Source organism: Sphaerodactylus townsendi, linkage group LG03 (genome assembly GCF_021028975.2).
Source record: "Sphaerodactylus townsendi isolate TG3544 linkage group LG03, MPM_Stown_v2.3, whole genome shotgun sequence".
NCBI classification, from domain to species: domain Eukaryota; kingdom Metazoa; phylum Chordata; class Lepidosauria; order Squamata; family Sphaerodactylidae; genus Sphaerodactylus; species Sphaerodactylus townsendi.
Window position 1 is genome coordinate 12,651,562 of NC_059427.1, and position 19,432 is coordinate 12,670,993.

The following is a 19,432-nucleotide window of genomic DNA, read 5'->3' on the forward strand; positions in this document are numbered from 1 at the left end:
CACTCATTTTCTGTCTGAGTTGCAAGAAGAGAGAGTGTGTATGGTGTGTGGTTTTGTGTCCTTCAACAAGGCAAAGTACAACGTCTGAATGTTGCCAAAACATGCAAGGGTCAGCATCCTTTCAGAATTAAAGTGCAAACCAAGCAATCAAGGAGGAGCCAGTGTTGAAAAGCACTGAACTGAAAATATACAATTTAACATAAACGACCCTTGAACTGGTTGGTCTGTAACAGCACTGGTTGTTGTGAATCCTTTATTAGAAATCACACGCACAATAAATCATAAATATACGCAGAAACACACTGTCAGTCATTTCAGTGCATTGGCCCAAATTGAGGACTGGGCCATCCAGATTCAAGTAGGATATCTCTCTCCCTCCCCAACTTTGCCCATTTAGCAATCAATAATCATTCAAGTCTATGGGGAAAAGGAAAGAGGGTCCATCTAGTCCAGTGTCCTGCCTCACACACTGGCCACAAAAACACAAACAATACTATATCAAGGCTACACAAACTGTGCAGATCTAATGCAAATAGCATACAAACTATAGCATGTAAATGCAAACTGGACTCCAAATAAAGCCAAAATGTCACTATGAATTCAACACCTCAAAAGTGCGCAATCAGGAATAATCCAAAAGTCCAAAAATGGGACAAGCTCCCCAGTATTGCCGGTTTTGTGGTTAGCTTTTCCCGCTTCATCAGCAGTTGATCTTACCCATAAGTCTTGTAGTCACTATCTGATCAGCTGTCCTCGTCATATATAATGCCATACATAATATTCAGTATTCAGACTATAGGATGTGGACCAGTGGTGGGATCCAAAAATTTTAGTAACAGGTTCCCATGGGGGTAGGATTCAAACTGTGGCGTAGTGCCAATGGGGCTGGGCGGGGCATGACGGGGGCGTGGCTGAGCATTCCGGGGGCGGGGCATTCCTGGGTGGGGTTGTGGCAAGGACGCAGCTGCTGCACCGGTCCTTGGGCGGGAAACGAATGCACGCAAGCGCAGGCTGCCACGCACGCCGGTGCACCTCCTGCTAGACTGCTTCCAGTTCTGCGCGCTACTGCTGAGAAGAGGGGCGTATCTAAAGCAAAAATCACGTGGCAAAATCACCAATTAGTAACCCCCTCTCGGCACACACAAATAATTAGTAACCTACTCTCGGGAACCTGTGAGAACCTGCTGGATCCCACCTCTGGATGTGACATCCTCCATTGAGCTAAGTCATTCTGTGCTTGTATGATGTAGGGAGTGGTGTCCCCCAAGGATCCGTATTGGGACCAGTGCTCTTTAACCTATTCATAAATGACCTGGAAGTAGGGGTGGGTAGCGTGGTGGCCAAGTTTGCAGATGATACCAAATTATGTAGGGTGGTGAGAACCACAAAGGATTGCGAGAGCCCAAGCTGACCTTGATAAATTAGGTGAGGGGCTAAGAAATGGCAAATGGTGTTCAATGTAGCAAAATGCAAAGTGATGCAATATAGGGCAAAAAAAATCCAAACTTCAAGCATACGCTACAGGGGTCAGTGCTTACTGGGGTCACAGACCAGGTGCTGGATTTGGGCCTTAGTTGATAGTTCCATGGAACAATAACTCAATGTATGGGTAGCTGTGTGAAAAGGCAAACTCTATGCTGGGGATAATTAGGAAGGGAATTGAGAGAATAAAACTGCAAAGATTGTCATGCCCTTATATAAAGCTGTGGTATGCACTGCACCTGAGTACTGTGTTCAGTCTACGCCACATCTCAAAAGCAAAGGGATATTGAAGAGATAGGAAAAGCGCAGAGAAGGGCGACGAGGATGATTGAGACTGCACCTTCCTTATGGGAGGAAAAGGGCTGCAGCTTGGGACCTTTTTTAGCTTGGAGAGGGAGACGCCTGAGGGGGATATGATTGAAGCTCCATAAAATTATGCATGGGTAGAAATGTTGACAGAGAAATTTTTTCTCTCTTCACAATACTAGGAACCAGGGGCATCCATTGAAATGCTGGGGAAGAATTAGGACTAATAAAAAAGGAAAGCACTCTTCACTAACGGTGATTGGTGTTTGAATATTGCCACAGGAGGTGGTGGATACCACTAACCTGGATACAGTTTTAAAAGGCTTGACAGATTTATGGGAGGAGAGAAGTTTCCATTTATGGCTACCAATCTTGGATCCTCTTGATCTGAGATTGTGCCTTAACAGTCCAGGGAAAAGGCTGCCTCGGGAGCAACAGCCACAGAAGGCCATTGCTTTCACATCCTACATGTGAACTCCCAAAGGCACCTGGTGGGCCACTGCGAGTAGCAGAGAGCTGGACTAGATGGACTCTGGTCTGATCCAGCTGGCTTGTTCTTATGTTCTTATGTTCTTATGTATATCTTGCTTGGTCATGCAGTGGCCAACCAGTTACTCCTTGTTATAGTTTGTGTTCTTCTCCTTAGAGTTTTCTGGGGATCAGAAATTTAGCCTCTCAAAATCTCTCCCTTCTCTGCTCCAGACAGTTTTTAATGGTTTGTTTTGAGGAGGCCTGTCAAGATTTATCAGGAAGGTAGAGAAGTGAACTATGAGGTGATGAACTGCCTCATTTCATAAGAAGAGCCCAACTGGATCTATCTAGTCCAGCATCCTGTCTCATACAACAGCCAGCCAGTTCCTCCAGAGAGCTAACTGCAGAACATAGAGATCAAGGCCTCCCCCAGTGTTCCTGTTAAGCATGAATCTGCCTTGTACTGAATCAGAGCCTTGGTCAATGAAGGTCAACAGTTTCTACTCGGACTTGCAGTGGACTTGCAGGGGAGCAGCAGCGGCATAGTGGTTAACAGCAGGTGGACTCTAATCTGGAGAAACCAGGTTTTATTCCCCGCTCTGCTGCTTGAGCTGTGCAGGCTTATCTGGGGAATTCAGATTAGCCTGTGCACTCCCACACACGCCAGCTGAGTGACTTTGGGCTAGTCACAGCTTCTTGGAGCTCTCTCAGCCCCACCCACCTCACAGGGAGCTCTCTCAGCCCCACAAACAGTGGGAACCCATGAGGACTCAAATGGGCAAGTAGCTGAAATCCCATTTTCCTTCTCCCTCTTTTCATTCCAGACTCCGCATTCTTCCCACCCCACTGGCACCAGCAGCCCTCCCCACTACCCCGACTCTTTGCTTGCTCAGTGTCATGAGCCAGCCCCTGGGTCCTTACCAGGTTACAGAGGACTCTGAGGCAGAACCTGAGGACACGGTGCAGCCAGAGTTGGCTGCTCCTGGGGAAGACCAGGCAGCAGAGCCAACGCCCAATTCTTCCCTGCCTGATGACATACAGGTGGAAGAGCCTACAGATCCTCCTAGGGAACCCAGTGATGAGCCAGCTGTGCATAGGAAGCAGAAGCAGAGGCTGCTACTGCAGAAGCACAGAAGGAGTGCTCGTTATGAGGGGGGAAGGGCAAGGAGATTGTAAGCCCCTTTGAGTCTCCTATAGGAGAGAAAGGGGGGATATAAATCCAACTCTTCTTCTTCTTCTCCTTCTTCTTCTCCAGGGTCTCAGACTGAGGTCTTTCACATCACCTGCTACCAGATCCTTTAACTAGAGATGCTGGGGATTTAAACTGGGACCGTCTGTAGGCCAAGCAGATTCTTTGCCACTGAGCCACATCCTCAGCTGACTCGTCTGACTTCTCTTTACTAGGTGACAGCAGGGTGACGGAGCACCTGCGAGAAAATCCTCCGCCAAGAAGCCCTGAACTTGAACTCAGCGACGCATTACCACGCAGATCCTCGGGGGATCTTCTCCCAAAGCCCAAGGTTGCCCTTGAAAGCAGACTTGGATCAGTGGAACCGCCAGCAAAGGAATCGGAGGGATCTGCTCAGTGTGGGGTAGGTATTAAACAAAGATGGTCCCAAAAATCAGCTTTCTGCCCAAAAGAAAGCATGTTCCTAGTTCTTATGGCTATAGAGGTCTTTGGAACCTGAGTTTTCATGAGCAGGGTGTATCCACAGAAAACGATGCCTGGAGCAAGCTTTCAAGTTCTGCTCTTCCCCAACATCTGATGCCCATCTTGTCTTAAGCATTTTACTTAAAGAAGTTATTTGCAGTGTTTGCCCCAAAATTTTCAGCCAGAAAAATTGAGAAAAAGGTCCTGGGAAGGGATAAATGTCTGGTTTTCCCCCAGGGTATCACATTGTGGGTTTAGATGAGTTCACACTGTGATATTAAAACCTGTTTACTGACCTCACAGTGAGGGAATGTGCAAGACTAAAATGCTCCTTTATAGAAAAACAAAAACAAAATCTGCCTCACATAATTTTCTTTAAAAGCTAGTCTCTGTCAGAGTGGTTGTTTTCAGGTTTAGCATCCCTGTGAGATCTGGGCCTTTGGGAAGCAAAAATAACGGTGCACATGTATATAAACTTACTGTTTTGCTTCTCATTGTACCAAAAGAACTGCCTCCCTGATACAGAATCTGAATCATCTGCCTTTTTCTGCCAAGTCCACAGCATGGTATCTTTTATTCTTGTGGGCAAATACCCCTCGGTCTAAGCTTCGTTTGTTTTTCCCTCCTTTCGTCCCCTTCCCTTTTCCTCAGATGGCTTAAAATGAAGTAATTCCAAATGCCAGCTTCATCCTTGACTCCACTGGAACCACTGGAGGAACCCACATTAGGAAGACGGTGCGGTCCATCTGAGCTGTTAGTCCAGAAGGAAATAAAGGAAACCTTCAGAGTTTGCCTCACAAGCGACCTCTCTTGAAAAAAAACTTGAAAAACGCAAAACTGTGTTCTCACTCCTTCGCTAGTATTAACGGCTATTTGCCCATCCAACCTGTAAGACACACAGGAAAAAGGGACTTCTTAGCTAAATATTAACATTTTAAGGGCCACATTTGTTTTTTTAAGCTGATTTGTAGTGATTGATGTGCATGTCACCCAGTCATAAGCTAGTATTATCACCAGGGGTCTGAGAAAGTTGTCGTTATGTTTCAGAAGAATTCATCCTGAGAGAAATCTTGATGGTTTAGGTTTTTGGAAGCGTCAACATTTCAGGTGATATGTATTTTTCTGTTCCACAGTTGGATTGCACAAGTACAGAAGCTGAGAGAATTCAGCTTCCTGAGTAATTTGGGCATATCAAGTTTCTAGCCCTTAAGGATGCAAAGGAATCTGGGAAGCTAGTGAATTGAGTAGGATTACCCATGGTCCGAGAGGTGGGAATTGGGATCCAAAAATTTTAGTAACAGGTTCCCATGGTGGTGGGATTCAAACTGTGGCATAGCGCCAATGGGGCTGGGCAGGGCACGATGGGGGTGTGGCCAGACATTCTGGGGGCGGGGCATTCCTGGGCAGGGCTGTGGCAAGGATGCAGCCGCTGCACCTTCGGATCCTTGGCTGAGGAAACAAATCGCACGCAAGCTGCAGGCTGCCATGCACGCAGCGGTGCACCTCCTGGACTGCTTCAAGTTCTATGCGACTAATTGCTGAGAAGAGGAAGTAATCAAGGCAAAAATCACGTGGCAAAATCACCAATTAGTAACCCCCTCTCGGCACACACAAATAATTAGTAACCTACTCTCGGGAACCTGTGAGAACCTGCTGGATCCCACCTCTGAATTGGGGCCTCGTGTAGCTATCTGCATCAGTAGGAAAAGCAGAGTGAATTATGTAAATGAACAAATAGATGCAACTGTGTTAAAGTTGCATACTGTTTTTAGGTTGTAGAATTGAACTTTCCAGTGAGAGGCAGGGCTGCTGAGGAAAGAGGTGACGTGGGCCTTAAAACTGTGGGGGGTGGGCCAGGATCTCCCTGGAGGACCTGGGGAAAGTGTTCCTAGGGAATCATGGTGGCCTATTTGGTCCAACTTTGTGTGAGTTCCTGTGAATGTGAAGGAGAGCCCAGCAGGAAATTTGGGGGGGGTTGATGGCAGCTCTTGACAGCCCTGTAGGGAGGGGAGGCAGAATCTGGACTACTTCGCTGTATAATTTTGTTATATTTAAAGAAGTGGGGGGAACTCAAATTGGTTTGACAGGGGATCAGATCAACCTCTTGAAAGGGTTTCCTCCGGTTGGGATAGATCTACCCACCGAGATCATCAACGCTGCCTTAAATTGCATCATGTTTCTCATTTTGTTTTTGGTTTTTTTATTTGGTTGGGGTTTTGCTGACAAAGACTCGATTCTCATGATCACGTTTCTCACAGTAAATTTTTTTCCACTGTGCAGCCTTGTTTTTCCACGGCATCATTTTGAGGATTTTTATATCTCTGTCTGGCAAGAACGAAGTCCTGCCCACTTCAGCATTGCAATAGCTCTCTGAGGTACAGGCAGTCTTGGCCCTGGCTGCTTGGGGGCAGATTTGGTGAGAGTCCTTACAACGCAAAAGTGATGCCAAGAAGTCACACTGTGGTGAAATTTACCTTGTTGGAAGCAAATGCGAGAATCAGGCCTGAGGTACTTTGCAATAGTAGACGAAGCTAAATAGTTTTGAAAGCTAATACTGCGTAATATAGCTTGGCAGCCATTGTGATGAGATCAGCAGCTAATGTTTTTCTTTTATTAATTTCCTCTTTTTGTTCAGCACTCCCTTTGTGTGTGAGTGTGTGTGCGCAGGCGCATTTGCGTGCAGGTTTTATAAATCCATAAGTAATGTAACAGCCTGAGTTTGTGGGTAGATTGTGTGGGTTGAATCCTGCAGTTGGACAGCAAAACTTTGCTCATCTAGATTATCAACAATTTTCACCAATCCCTGCGGGTTTTTTGCATCAAAAAGTTTCAATACTCTTTTAAAAGTTGTTTTCACTTCTTTGATTTCAAAGCCTGCATTCTCTTGTCAGTTTGACATTCAAACTCATGACGAAAAAGAGATTAGCGATTTGAAAAAAAGTGTGTTATGAGATAGATGAAAAAGTTTCCAACTTTCATTTTCGGTTTCTGAATTGAAGGGAGTCACGGAATCCTTGAGCGGTCTGCAGGCAAAAAGCAAAATCTTTTGAACATTGTAAAGTATTGTCTCACCTACTTCATCCACTTCAATTACAAAAGCAGCAAGCTCTGTGCAGTCCCACAAGCAACTTAGGTCTATCTGTCTAGTCAGGGGATTACCCAGGTATGGGGAAAAATAGAACTTTGTCAGTTACTCAAAAGAACCACTTCCCGTAATGTCTTGATGGGGACTGAGCATGCCCCAGAAGGCCTGAAACATGAAGTGGAGTGAAGAGTTACTTTGGGAGGAAAGAAACAATGGCAGATGTTCAAACCGCTAAAAGAGTATATAATCTTAGGAAGAAGAGATTTGGGTGTAGGGGGATTTCCCAGTCTCCCCACAGACACGTTCGCTTGTTGTTTGTATAAACTGGACTTCTGATAAACCTTCAAGAGGGATTTGTCGTCATTGAATTGAATGGGACAGCTTCTGCAAAATGCTGCAGATGGAAGTCTAAGGGAATGACTCTAAGCATGCCTACTCAGACTCCTATGAGAGTCTGTCCAATAAGCCTGACTCCCAGGAAAGGGCTTTTAGGATTACAGTAGGAAAACTACTGTTAGTTTTGAATTGGCACAACTCATGACCTGTTAAGCCAGGCATCGCCAATCTCTTTGAGTATGCAGGTACCTTTGGGATTCTGATGTAGCATGGTAGGACCAACCACAAAATGGCTGCTTCAGGAGACAACGCAGCCACAAAATGGCTGCTGCAGTGAAGTTGCTTATGCTGTACTGGCAACTGCTGCCAAATCAGTGTTTTAAACATGTGCACCGCCAATCAGAAGCATTGCTGGGCAAAAGCTTCAGCCACTTTCTAGAAACACTTGTTGCGTGCCCGGAAATGGGTTAGTGAGCACCATGACGCTCATGGTTATCACACTGGGGACCCCTGCATTGAGCCATCTGTTGTGGCTTTCAGCACCTATTGGCCTTGCTGACAGGGGCTGATGCAGAGGCGTAGCTGGGCCAGACTGTGCCCGGCAAGCAAGACTCTGGTTTAGAAATTCTCTCCTTCCCATGCCTCTTCACCTCCCACTCACTTTAAAAAACCGAGCAGGCTGGAGAACAGACCTTCCTGTTCTGGTTGGAACTACGTTTCCCAGGGTCTCCTGGGAAATGTAGTTCCCACCAGAACAGGAATGCCTGTTCTCCAGCCTTCTCGGTTTCCTAAAGTAAGTGTGTGGGGGGGCGCTGTGGGGGGGAATCACGCATCATGCACCCCCACCATCCCTTGGAGCTACGCCTCTGGCCCCTTAGATTATCCTTCTGCCCTCAATGAAGTAATTGGGGGTACTGCAAAGGGGGCACACCACTCCCAACCTATTTCATTTTGGCAAGAGAAAAAATAGAAGCATTGTCCTTTAGAATATTTTGTCTCATGCTCTTGACTGGTATCTGAATGTATATTTGTGAGTATTACTACTTCCCTGATGGTATCTGTAGTTGGGAATACTGCATCCTCAGTATGGTTTCCTCATTGAATCCCTCAGTTTTAGGTAAGAGGTGGGCTGGTAGCAAACAAATTTGGAGCGAAAACAGTGTGTGTTGAGAAGTTAAATCGTGTAACACGAGCAACCAAGAGGGAGTGTTCTTATGTGGTGGATCCACAAAACAAAGTGGGAATGAAAGTAGGAAGGGGTAAGTGCAGTGGTGGGATCCAAAGATTTTAATAACAGGTTCCGATGGTGGTGGGATTCAGAAACAGGCCCTTTTGCACGCCACCTCCAGTCCCTATTGGGCAGGGAGGTTGCTTGTCTTCGGCACTCAGAAAGAATTGACCAACCACTTCCTGAAGTGATTGAGAGCAGTGGATCCACCTCTGGGTAAAAGTGCCTCCGCCCAGGAAGTTGAATATTCCTGTTGAGTCTGGACGACATACATGCTGGGGTGGACGCAAGCATGCAGGCCGTGGACAGGAGGGAGTGAATGCAGGCTGCCAACCGATTTTTTAGTAGCCTATCAGCTCTAATGCAATATTGTTCAACAGCAATTCAGTCAGTCAGAGGGGTCATCAGGTGAGAGATCAAGGGACATATGTTAGGCCTATGCAACTTCTGTTCTGCCATGATGTATGTAGCTAAAGAGCAACAAATGGTATCTCAGCCAGAGATATGGAGGACTGAATCTGACCATAAATTTATTTAATCCAGTACTGTAAATTCTGATTGGTAGGAGTCTTTGGATGGTCTTTTGCAATACCTGGGTTTGGACCAGCAACCTTCTGTATGTGAAGCAGGCATTCTACCACAGAATCGGGGGCCTTCCCAAAGCAATAAGGAGCCCTCAATAGCATACAAAACTGCCTTGTGCCAAGTCAGGTAATCTAGCTGAGGGCTTTTCTGCAAGCTTGATTTACTCCTGATTGTGGTAGCAGCTAATCCATATGCATTGGAATCAGTTTGGGCATTGTTGTTCTGCACATCTGTCCTTCCTGTTCATTTTCACAGCTGTGGAGTTAGTTTATTTTCTTCCACAAGTGCCTTAAATAGTCTGGATTTTAAAGGGGCGGTGTTGTCGTCATCAATGTAGTCACTGGTGGGATCACAGCACTGCCCCCTTAAAAATATATATATATACTAAAATATTGATACCCTGTTTCCCCTAATATAAGACATCCCCGAAAAATAAGACATAGTAGAGGTTTTGCTGAAGTGCGAACTATAAGGCATCCCCCGAAAGTAAGACATAGCAAAGTTTTTGTTTGGAAGCATGCCCGATGAACAGAACACAGAAAAAATAAGGCATCCCCTGAAAATAAGACATAGCGCATCTTTGGGAGCAAAAATTAATATAAGACACTGTCTTATATTCGGGGAAACGTGGTATGTAGTTGTTAAAATAGGCTTAATAGTTCTCTGAATTCCAGTCTTTCATTTTTTAAAAGTCTCTAGCCCTTTCTGTCATTGAGATATCCCTTTTTACTTATATCTCTGCGGGATCTGCAACCTGTGGCTCTCCAGATGTTCATAGACTACAATTCCCGTCAGCCAATTGGCCATGCTGGCAGGGGCTGATGGGAATTGTAGTCCATGAACATCTGGAGAGCCACAGGTTGCAGATCCCTAGTGGTTAAGAGTGGTGGACTCTAGAGAACCAGGTTTGATTCCCTGCCCCTCTACATGAGTGGTGGACTCTTTATCTGGTGAACTGGATTTGTTTCCCCACTCCTAGACATTAAGCCTGCTGGGTGACCTTGGGCTAGTCATAATTCTTGATGAAAGTGCAGGGATGCACGTAGGGGGGGGATCTAGGTGGTGGCAGGCAACTACTATAACAGTAAGACATAGGCTGAACTTGCAGAGATGGTTGAACAAGAACCTATCCCTGAGCAGCTGGTGCAGATTGCAGCCAAAAATGAGGAGGATTAGTCAGTTACAAGCCGCCTGCCCAGAAGAGTATCCGGGAGATCCAGGAACAAGACAAAGATGATGAGAGTTTACGAAAGTACAAAGAGACCCTGCTTGGAAATGTAACCACTGCAGCTAATCCCAGAACTCCAAATGTGATGGTAACAAAACTGACTCTGGTTTGAGCCAGTGCCCCTGGTGGATTGCGGTTGGATGTCAGTGGTGACTTGGAGAGTTTCACAAAGCAAGGAAGGTGTGGAGAACCAGATAAAGATCTCATTGCAGATGAACAAGGAAATTGTTTCAGGATGGAAGTACATTCAACGTACATTCAGGACAAGAGTAAAAATGGACAAGACTGATTGCATAGCTGGGAGTTATGGGCCATGTGCTGAGGAATATGAGTTCTTAACATCTGTGGAGTAAGTCCTCAAGGGTATGCTGGCCCAGGGCAGCTACAACATCAAATCAAAGTTTACAGATGATGACAAGTCAAACCCCTGTCCTGGGAGTGGAAACCTGATCGTCTCGCAAAGGACCAGGAAGACTTCTTGGTTCAATGCCCCCCTATTCCCTCTGGGAATCACAAAGAAACTGACCAAACCTACCCTTCATGTCCTTCACCTGTTTCATTGCTGCTTCTTACCCACTGCTTCATTGCTGCTTCTTACCCACTGTAATATATTTCAGGCAGGATTTAAAAGGAAAGCAATGACCCTACTTGTTGCTGGGGGGCGAGGGGGATTTGGAGGCATTCCTGTCTCTCAGCAAGAGATAAAGTGCTGAGGAATCATGAGTCCACACAGAGCTGGCAATTGCCTGCTGCCCCAAGTGTCTCCAGGCTCAATCATGTCCATGGCCTGCCTTCCCCCTGGGGAGGAGCACGGACTGACTTTCCATTTGTGATGGTTTCGGTAACCATGATGCATTATACTGTGTAACATGCATCCTCCAGGGGGCCCCCCCCCCCCCCCGCCGACCTTGTTACACTTTTTAATACAAATGCTCCAGTCCTGTCCATACAACATAATTCCTTCCTTTCTGATTTGCATCTTCTGGCTACACCATAATCCTGATTTTCCCCAAGATCTCAAGCAGGGTTCAGGCTGCTACATTATGGAGTTCAAGGTGGCATATGTGACTCTCCTTTCCCTAGTTTATCATCATAACAACCATGTGAGGGAGGGTAGACTGAGAGTGAAACCAGCAGGGTTTGTGGCCGAGTGGGAATGTGGACTTGGATTTCCTAGTCCAGTGGTGGCGAACCTGTGGCACGGGTGCCAGAGGTGGCACTCAGAGCCCTTTCTGTGGGCACACGTGCACAGAGTTCATCATGTGGGGCGGAAAATCAACCCCACACACACACCCCTAGGCTGGCCTGGGCATGATCCTTTACCTGGGAGTAAGCTTGGTTGCTGGCAATAAGGCTTGCTTCTGAGTAAACCCTCCTACCCTGTTTCCCCGAATATAAGACATCCCCTGAAAATAAGACATAGTAGAGGTTTTGCTGAAGTGCGAAATATAAGGCATCCCCTCCTGAAAGTAAAGCGATCAGCAAAGTAAAGTTTTTGTTTGGAAGCATGCCCGACGAACAGAACACAGAAAAATAAGACATCCCCTGAAAATAAGACATAGCGCATCTTTGGGAGCAAAAATTAATATAAGACACTGTCTTATTGTCAGGGAAACACGGTAGGGTCGTGATTCATCCATTCGAAGCGTTGCACGGTTGCTTCACCAAGCTTACTCCCGAGTAACATGTGCCTCGGAGCCAACTGTTTTTTTCTAAACTAGAACCTCAGTATTCAGGTTAAATTGCCGTGTTGGCACTTTGCGGTAAATAAGTGGGTTTTGGGTTGCAATTTGAGCACTCGGTCTTGAAAAGGTTCGCCATCACTGGCTTAGAAGTTACTAGTGCCACTGGCATTTCCTTGTTAGTTCTGTTGCACCCTGATCTGTTGCAAAGTATTGAAGTCCTCGGGGCAGCCTCTGGGTTTCAGGGCTGGAAGATGGATTGGCCTCAGCTCAGCTGCTCCTCATCTGATCTGAACAAAGAGCTTGCGATGAACAAATGCTCAAGAGCAGTGAATGCCTTATCTATCGGTTCCATCTTCAGAATGGTGTGTCTGACCTGTCAGTGTTCATTATTGACTTGACTAGAGTCCATTTCTTCATGATACCAGAGCAGCCCCAACAAAAACCCCGTGATCTGGCAGTGGAGGAAGCAGGAGGTTTGCCGAGTCTGAAATCTCCGCTTGCTAGGCAGGCATGATCCAGCTCGGCAGTCCGGATCAGCGGGCTGCTTCGAGCCCCAAAATTGTGCTAGAACTGGGATCAAGTGTGTGGTTCTTTCCTAGCTATGTCTCTGCCCCTACATCCTCCTCCCATCTCCTTTCTCACGGGAGATTTTTGTTTGATTTGGTGCATTTTTGTCTGTAAATCTTAGGCTCATTCCGCACATGCAGAATAATGCACTTTCAAACTGCTTTCAATGCTCTTTGAAGCTGTGTGGAATGGCAACATCCACTTGCAAACAGTTGTGAAAGTGGTTTGAAAACGCATTATTTTGCATGTGCGGAAGGGGCCTTAGATACAGTTTGACGTTTAGACTCGTCAGCTTCCCCTTCCGACAGTTAAAATAAAGTCTTGAAAATCTCGTCCCAATTCTCTCAAAACTCTCTCAGCCCCACCTACCTCAGGTGTGGGGAGAGGAAGGGAAGGAATTCGTAAGCTGCTTGGAGACTCCTTACAGGAGAGAAAAGATGGGATATAAATCCAAACACTTCTTACTTTAAAAAAAAAAAAGCTGGGAATTCAGTGAACCTGATCAGCCTACTATTACAACAATATAATAGTACTGATATTTTAGTGTTCTTGTTTGAAAATAAAAAAAACCCAAACCACTTGTCTTCAGGGCAACGGGTATGGAGAGAAAGTGTTTTGACAATGACAGTCCAATCACTGAAAAGTAGGCTGGAGTTGGGTAGGAGCAGGCAGTAAAGAGCAAACCAACAGAAACGTTACTCATGAGGGGAAAATGTGACTCAAAATTTAGGGGGAGAAGGCAGTGTTTTTTTTTTAAGTCTTTTAAAAAGAAAAGGCATATGGGTTTTTTTTTAAGGTAAAGGCAGTCTTTTTTTAAAAAAACCCAGAAAATAAAGGAAGGGTCCAAAAAAGTAAAAAAAGGCTTGCAGAAATTGGGATAAATCAAAACAGCAAGGGGCCAGAGCCTATTTTAAAAACCTCATACGGAAAAGCCCTCAGTATTGTCTTTCCTGATCGAGAAAGGCCTTTCCCAAGTAGTGTTACCAGAGATCATTTTAATTTAGAGATGCAGGGGTTCAAACCCGTGACCTTTTGCACTCAAAACAGATGTTCAGCCACTAAGCTGATGACTAGTGCTCAGCTTAGAGCGGGGGTAGGGAACCTGCGGCTCTCCAGATGTTCAGGAACTACAATTCCCATCAGCCTCTGTCAGCATGGCCAATTGGCCATGATGGTAGGGGCTGATGGGAATTGTAGTTCCTGAACATCTGGAGAGCCGCAGGTTCCCTACCCCTGGTAGTGGATTGTGGTTTGTGAATGCTTGATATGTGTCTGTGTGTGAATCAGTTTTGTCTCTGATGGGATTCAAATGCACTAATCTTTGGATTGTATACAAAGCTGCGTTGTTTGTTTGTTTAAGATTAAGAATTTCTAGCTGCATTGAAATATTTTTTTTTAATGGGTGGATTTGTTACATACACAGGACTAACCATTCCAAAAGAATTTTTTAGCCGGGGAATCCCTTCAAACTTAAAATGTAGCAATATTCTGCCTCTAGGAGTAATGGCTGTCTATCATTTCTTCTTCTTGATTTAAAATTGAGCTTTTTGAGATGATCTGTCTGATGTTATATTTTCAAGGAGGGGAAAAAAGAGATGGTGGCACTTTAACAGATGACGGGCATTGCTGATTGCTAATACGGCCCACAAGCACTGGGCCAGTATGAATTAGGATCAATGTTTATGCCACATTTACTTTGACAGATCCAGGAGCAGCAGTGGCGTAGGAGGTTAAGAGCTCATGTATCTAATCTGGAGGAACAGGGTTTGATTCTCCACTCTGCCGCCTGAGCTGTGGAGGCTTCTCTGGGGAATTCAGATTAGCCTGTACACTCCACACACGCCAGCTGGGTGACCTTGGGCTAGTCACAGCTTCTCGGAGCTCTCTCAGCCCTGCCTACCTCACAGGGTGTTTGTTGTGAGGGGGGAAGGTCAAGGAGATTGTCAGCCCCTTTGAGTCTCCTGCAGGAGAGAAAGGGGGGATAGAAATCCAAACTCTTCTTCTACTTCTTCTGAGTAGAATCACTTTTCCTGGAACTTACTGCTGCAGGATCCCCATGGAGCACTGTGTGATCAACATTTTGCGATCTATACAAATCATTCTGTAGCTGGAAAACTCGCTTGGCAGGGAGTTTTGCCTTAACCTCCATGTTTCTCCATTTGGGAGATTTTTATTTCCCACCACTGTCTGAAGTCTGAAATGGTACTTTCTAGGAAATACTTTATTGCTCAGTTCTGTTGACGGGCTCACACATGCCCTATTGAAATCCGTGGGCCATATTAACCTGCCTCAGTTAAGTGTCCTCAATTCCCGTGTGTCTCAGCAATTTGGGCCGGGGCCATGTCGTTCATCCTGTATTCATGCTGAATCCGCTGCCACCTTTCATTGGATGATGTGATATCAGCTCCTCGCCCCCCAAAAATTGAATTTACTTTTTTTTTCTTCTGTATCTATCTCTGTTTCTTTAAATGTCTCTACCTTACTTTTCCTGAAATTTACTTTTAACACATAAAATCTGCAGACAGAGTGAACTGTGTGGCATCTGCAGATACTTCTTTCCTGGACTGTAGTATTGCTAACCGTTGAAAAAGAAGAGCCCTACTCAATCTACAAAATAATCAGTTTGCTCACCGAAGATTATTTACTTTATTTTGTTACCTCAACTTTCTCCCCAATGGGAACTCAAAGTGGCTCACACATAAGAACATAAGAACAAGCCAGCTGGATCAGACCAGAGTCCACCTAGTCCAGCTCTCTGCTACTCGCAGTGGCCCACCAGGTGCCATTGGGAGCGCACACAATTCACCCCTCCTCCATTTTATCCTTACAATAGCCCTGTGAGGTAGATTAGGCTGAGGGTATGTTCCAGGCCCAACAGCACCCAACAGTCTTCCACCCCAGAGTGGGAATTAAAACCTTGGGCTTCTGGATTATACTACGTAGTCCGCCTTGGATCCAACTGAGAAAGGCGGACCGTAGATAACCTAAATAAAGCAAATCTTATTTCCACATTATAACCTCTCCACCACACTGGCTCAGATTCTTTATGGTTGAAGGTGTTACTCTTTTTGATGTTTATTGTAATAATAGGTTTATTGTTTTTATTGAGAAATTTATACTCCACTTTCCGGTATGGAGAGAACATCGACTAACATCATTCTCACTTTTCCCATTTTTCTCATTAAATCTTTAAAACGACCCTGTAATATAGGCTAATTTTTAATCCTCAGAAGAACGCAAAGGATGGCTTGCCAAAGTGATATTTCTCCACAGAATTTTCAGATCATAATTTTTGGATATGAGTCTGTCTGAGATTTCTTACATGCTTTTAAAGTGTCTTGGGAGACTCCCGCAGTAGATCACACTAGATCCTTATTTGGTGCCTTCCTCATTTTTTTTCTACATTATGCTGCCATTCCCGTCCCCCGCTCCCCCGGATTTTCTCATGTCTGAGAAGGTTTAATCTGTTCCTGAAGAATTTCCCACAACTAATGCATCCACATTAGTTTTTTCCCCCCTGTGTGGGTTCTCTCAGGTCTTGTGAGGTGAGATCTGCTTATTGAAGCTTTTCTTGCAGGCTAGGCTGGGGCACGGCGTTCATACAGTTTATCTCTGACACGGATTCCCTCACACATTATGTAGGACCAGTTCTCAGACTGAAATTTTTCTCACAGTAGAATTCTCCTCTGTTGTGTGGCTTTTTGGACATTTCAGTTAGTCAGAGCTTTGGTTAAGTCCTTCACACTATATATGTCAGTGATGGCGAACCTTTTCGAGACCGAGTGCCCAAATTGCAACCCAAAACCCACTTATTTATCGCAAACTGCCAACACGGCAATTTAACCTGAATGCTGAGGTTTTAGTTTAGAAAAAAACAGTTGGCTCCGAGGCGCACGTTACTCAGGAGTAAACTTGGTGAAGCAACTGTGCAACACTTTGAATGGGTGAATCACGCCCCTAGGAGGGTTTACTCAGAAGCAAGCCCCATTGCCAGCAACCGAGCTCACTCCCAGGTAAAGGATCATACCCAGGCCAGCCTAGATGTCTGGGTGTTTGGGGGTGATTTTCCGCCCCCCCCCCCGATGAACTCTGTGCACACGTACCCACAGAGATGGCTCTGAGTGCCACCTCTGGCACCCGTGCCATAGGTTCGCCACCACTGATATATGTTTATTATTTTTATTGAGAAATGTATACATGGAAAATATATATATATTTTCCATGAAGATTAGTCAGGTTTGCTGGAAGCAACACCACCCCAAAAGCATTGATATGAGGTTAGGGAAAAGATAATATGTTTCGGGGGGGGGAGGGTGCAGGGGGGTGATGGTAAAAATCAAGACCAAATTAAAAAAAAATTATTGAGTATCTCCAAAACTTGATGGGGTGGGGAAATTCCACTGGAAAAAAATGCTATTTAAAAATCCAGTTAAAATTACCTTGGGAATTTATGACATTGCAAAAATGATTTCCCCCCTCAAAAAGGCAGGGAGAAGACATCTCTGTTAATTTGGAGGAGACTTGGCATTTATACGATGCCACTTCCAAATTATTTTTCCCTGTGTGCACAAATGTAGGGAGAGTTTAAGATGCTGTTTTGAAACTCCCACATTTGACAGGTCTGCTAAGGAAACCCATGAGAGTTCACCACAGAAGCTGTGTATGTGTTGCAAAGAATTCTGGGGCACATTCCAGAGCAGGCACTGAATTAATGGAGAACAGGGCTAGGCTTGTTAGATTCACTCACTTTGTCTTATCTGCACAAAATCCTTGCTGAGGTGGTCCCCCAGTGACTGGATAGGATCATTCCAGATTGCAAATGTGAGCTCACATAAGAAAACATTCACTCATGAGTCCTGCATCCAGAAAACTAGGCTCTTTCCCCTGCTAACCTTTTTGGTGGAAGAAATTATTTGCATGGCCAAACATTTAATCTCATAAGCCCTGCAGCCATGGTCATATAATTTCCACACAAGAGGATGTATTCCCTCAGTGCAAACTAGGCCTGAGGTACCATATTTACATTATTCATTGAAATATTCATACTCTCCATTTAACGATGACTCGGAGACTGTGGGGATGCACTCAACCACTCCTTTGCAGCTACACACAGAATGGAGCAGCAGTGGCATAGTGGCTAAGAGCAGGTGCACTCTGATCTGGAGGAACCGGGTTTGATTCCCAGCTCTGCCGCTTGAATTGTGGAGGCTTATCTGGGGAATTCAGATTAGCCTGTACACTCCCACACACGCCAGATGGGTGGCCTTGGGCTAGTCACAGCTTCTCGGAGCTCTCTCAGCCCCACCTACCTCACAGGGTGTTTGTTGTGAGGGGAGAAGGGCAAGGAGATTGTAAGCCCCTTTAGGTCTCCTACAGGAGAGAAAGGGGGGATATAAATCCAAACTACTCCTCCTCCTCCTTCTTCTTCTTGAAAGCTGGTGCTAGAGTATGCATGGTCTCATGGAGAATCTGATCTACTGTGTCAAATTTCTCATAAGATTCTCATGAGGCGTCAGGGACCATTGTTTGAAAACCAAGTGCTGTTTTGGGCTTGTATCCAACAATACTAGCTAAACAAGGAAGTTTCCTCTCAGGCAGCCCAATGGGGGCTGAACATGTTTAGGGAACAGCGGAGGACCGCACTGACGTTTCCCCCTCCACTAGTTCAAGGGGCACCCCTGCCAGTGGTAGTGGGGTGTGGGGGGAGTGCCAGCTGCCCTCAACTCTGCAGCAGTGAAATACAGAAGTCAGGGTTGCTACACAGAAGCGGTGGCTTTCACACAGGCACCAGTTGTGGGTGGGGGGGGGGAGACATTCCTGTGATGGAGTTGACGTTAGTCAGCTTGCACTGATGTTCCAGCCTGAGAACGCTGGCCTCCGGACCTGCAAACTTACACTGCATGGAACCTGCGCAGCCCATGGTGCATTTCAGCCAGCGGAATAATTTTTTGTTTTTCCTCCCTTCCGTGCCACCTGAAACCCCTTTGGAGGTGGTGAGGTACTCCTTTCACCACACTGCCTCTAGCTGCCGCCTCTGCACTTCCCCTTTCATCTGGATTGCACTGCAAGTGGAAGTCAGTGGATTTCACTCATCTGTTTGTAGAATTGTCAAGTCACACTCCAGATTTGTACCACCCTGTTCTGCCACGGAGAAGAGTCACATTTCTGACCTATTTTTCCCTCTCCGAGATCTCCATTTGGTTTCTTGACTTGAAGAGGGCACGGCCACACAGAACAAGGGGCAAATGAAAAATGGGAACGTCACCAAATTTCCGGAATCTTCAGCAAGCAAGACCCCCCCCCCCCCCCGCCCCTCCTCCCAGGTCATAGAAACTCCACAACAACCACTTTCTTACTTCTTTCCTGTTACTTAAAAGCTGAAAACACATTTACAAAATAAATACATTTTGCAGGTATGTACAGAGTCCGTTTAAAAATCAGCACTTCTTAATACCGTAAAACTGAACCCGATGGGTTCCAGCAGTCTTTAGGAAAGCAAGTCCCAAACGCCAGCCTGGAAAGTTTCTAAAAAACCGATTGTCTCAAGTTTGCTGCTTCTGAAGAAGGAAGGCAGGATGGATTTTACATTGTCAACAAGTTTCAAAGAGGCAGCCAGTGTGAGCCAGTGGACAGCGCTGCCCTTGAGGGGCACCAACTGACCAAAAATACAGGCCTATGCTGCTCCTGCACCTTTAACAGATTGATCTGCAGAACTCAGCAGATGAAGCTGTTTGTGGCTGGAGGTAAACATGATAACCTGTCAAAGCCTGTTGGATCAAGGTGATGTTGAAAGCACGGAAGCAGGGGT

At 45.7% G+C, this 19,432-nt stretch overlaps 2 protein-coding genes and 1 pseudogene across 2 annotated transcripts in view; all 3 read left to right on the top strand.

The window, feature by feature from the left end:
• The window catches only part of LOC125427683, a 40,892-nt gene extending 35,656 nt beyond the window's left edge, over positions 1 to 5,236 (top strand). The window contains exons 13-14 of the mRNA XM_048487235.1: positions 3,664 to 3,851; positions 4,562 to 5,236. Coding sequence (XP_048343192.1) covers positions 3,664 to 3,851; positions 4,562 to 4,570 — 197 coding nt within the window. The 3' untranslated portion in view covers positions 4,571 to 5,236. The remainder of the gene's footprint in view (positions 1 to 3,663; positions 3,852 to 4,561) is intronic.
• The window catches only part of LOC125428885 (zinc finger protein 271-like), a 1,035,007-nt gene that overhangs the window by 844,288 nt on the left and 171,287 nt on the right, over positions 1 to 19,432 (top strand). The window lies entirely within an intron of this gene.
• On the top strand, positions 10,053 to 11,649 carry LOC125428837 (annotated as a pseudogene).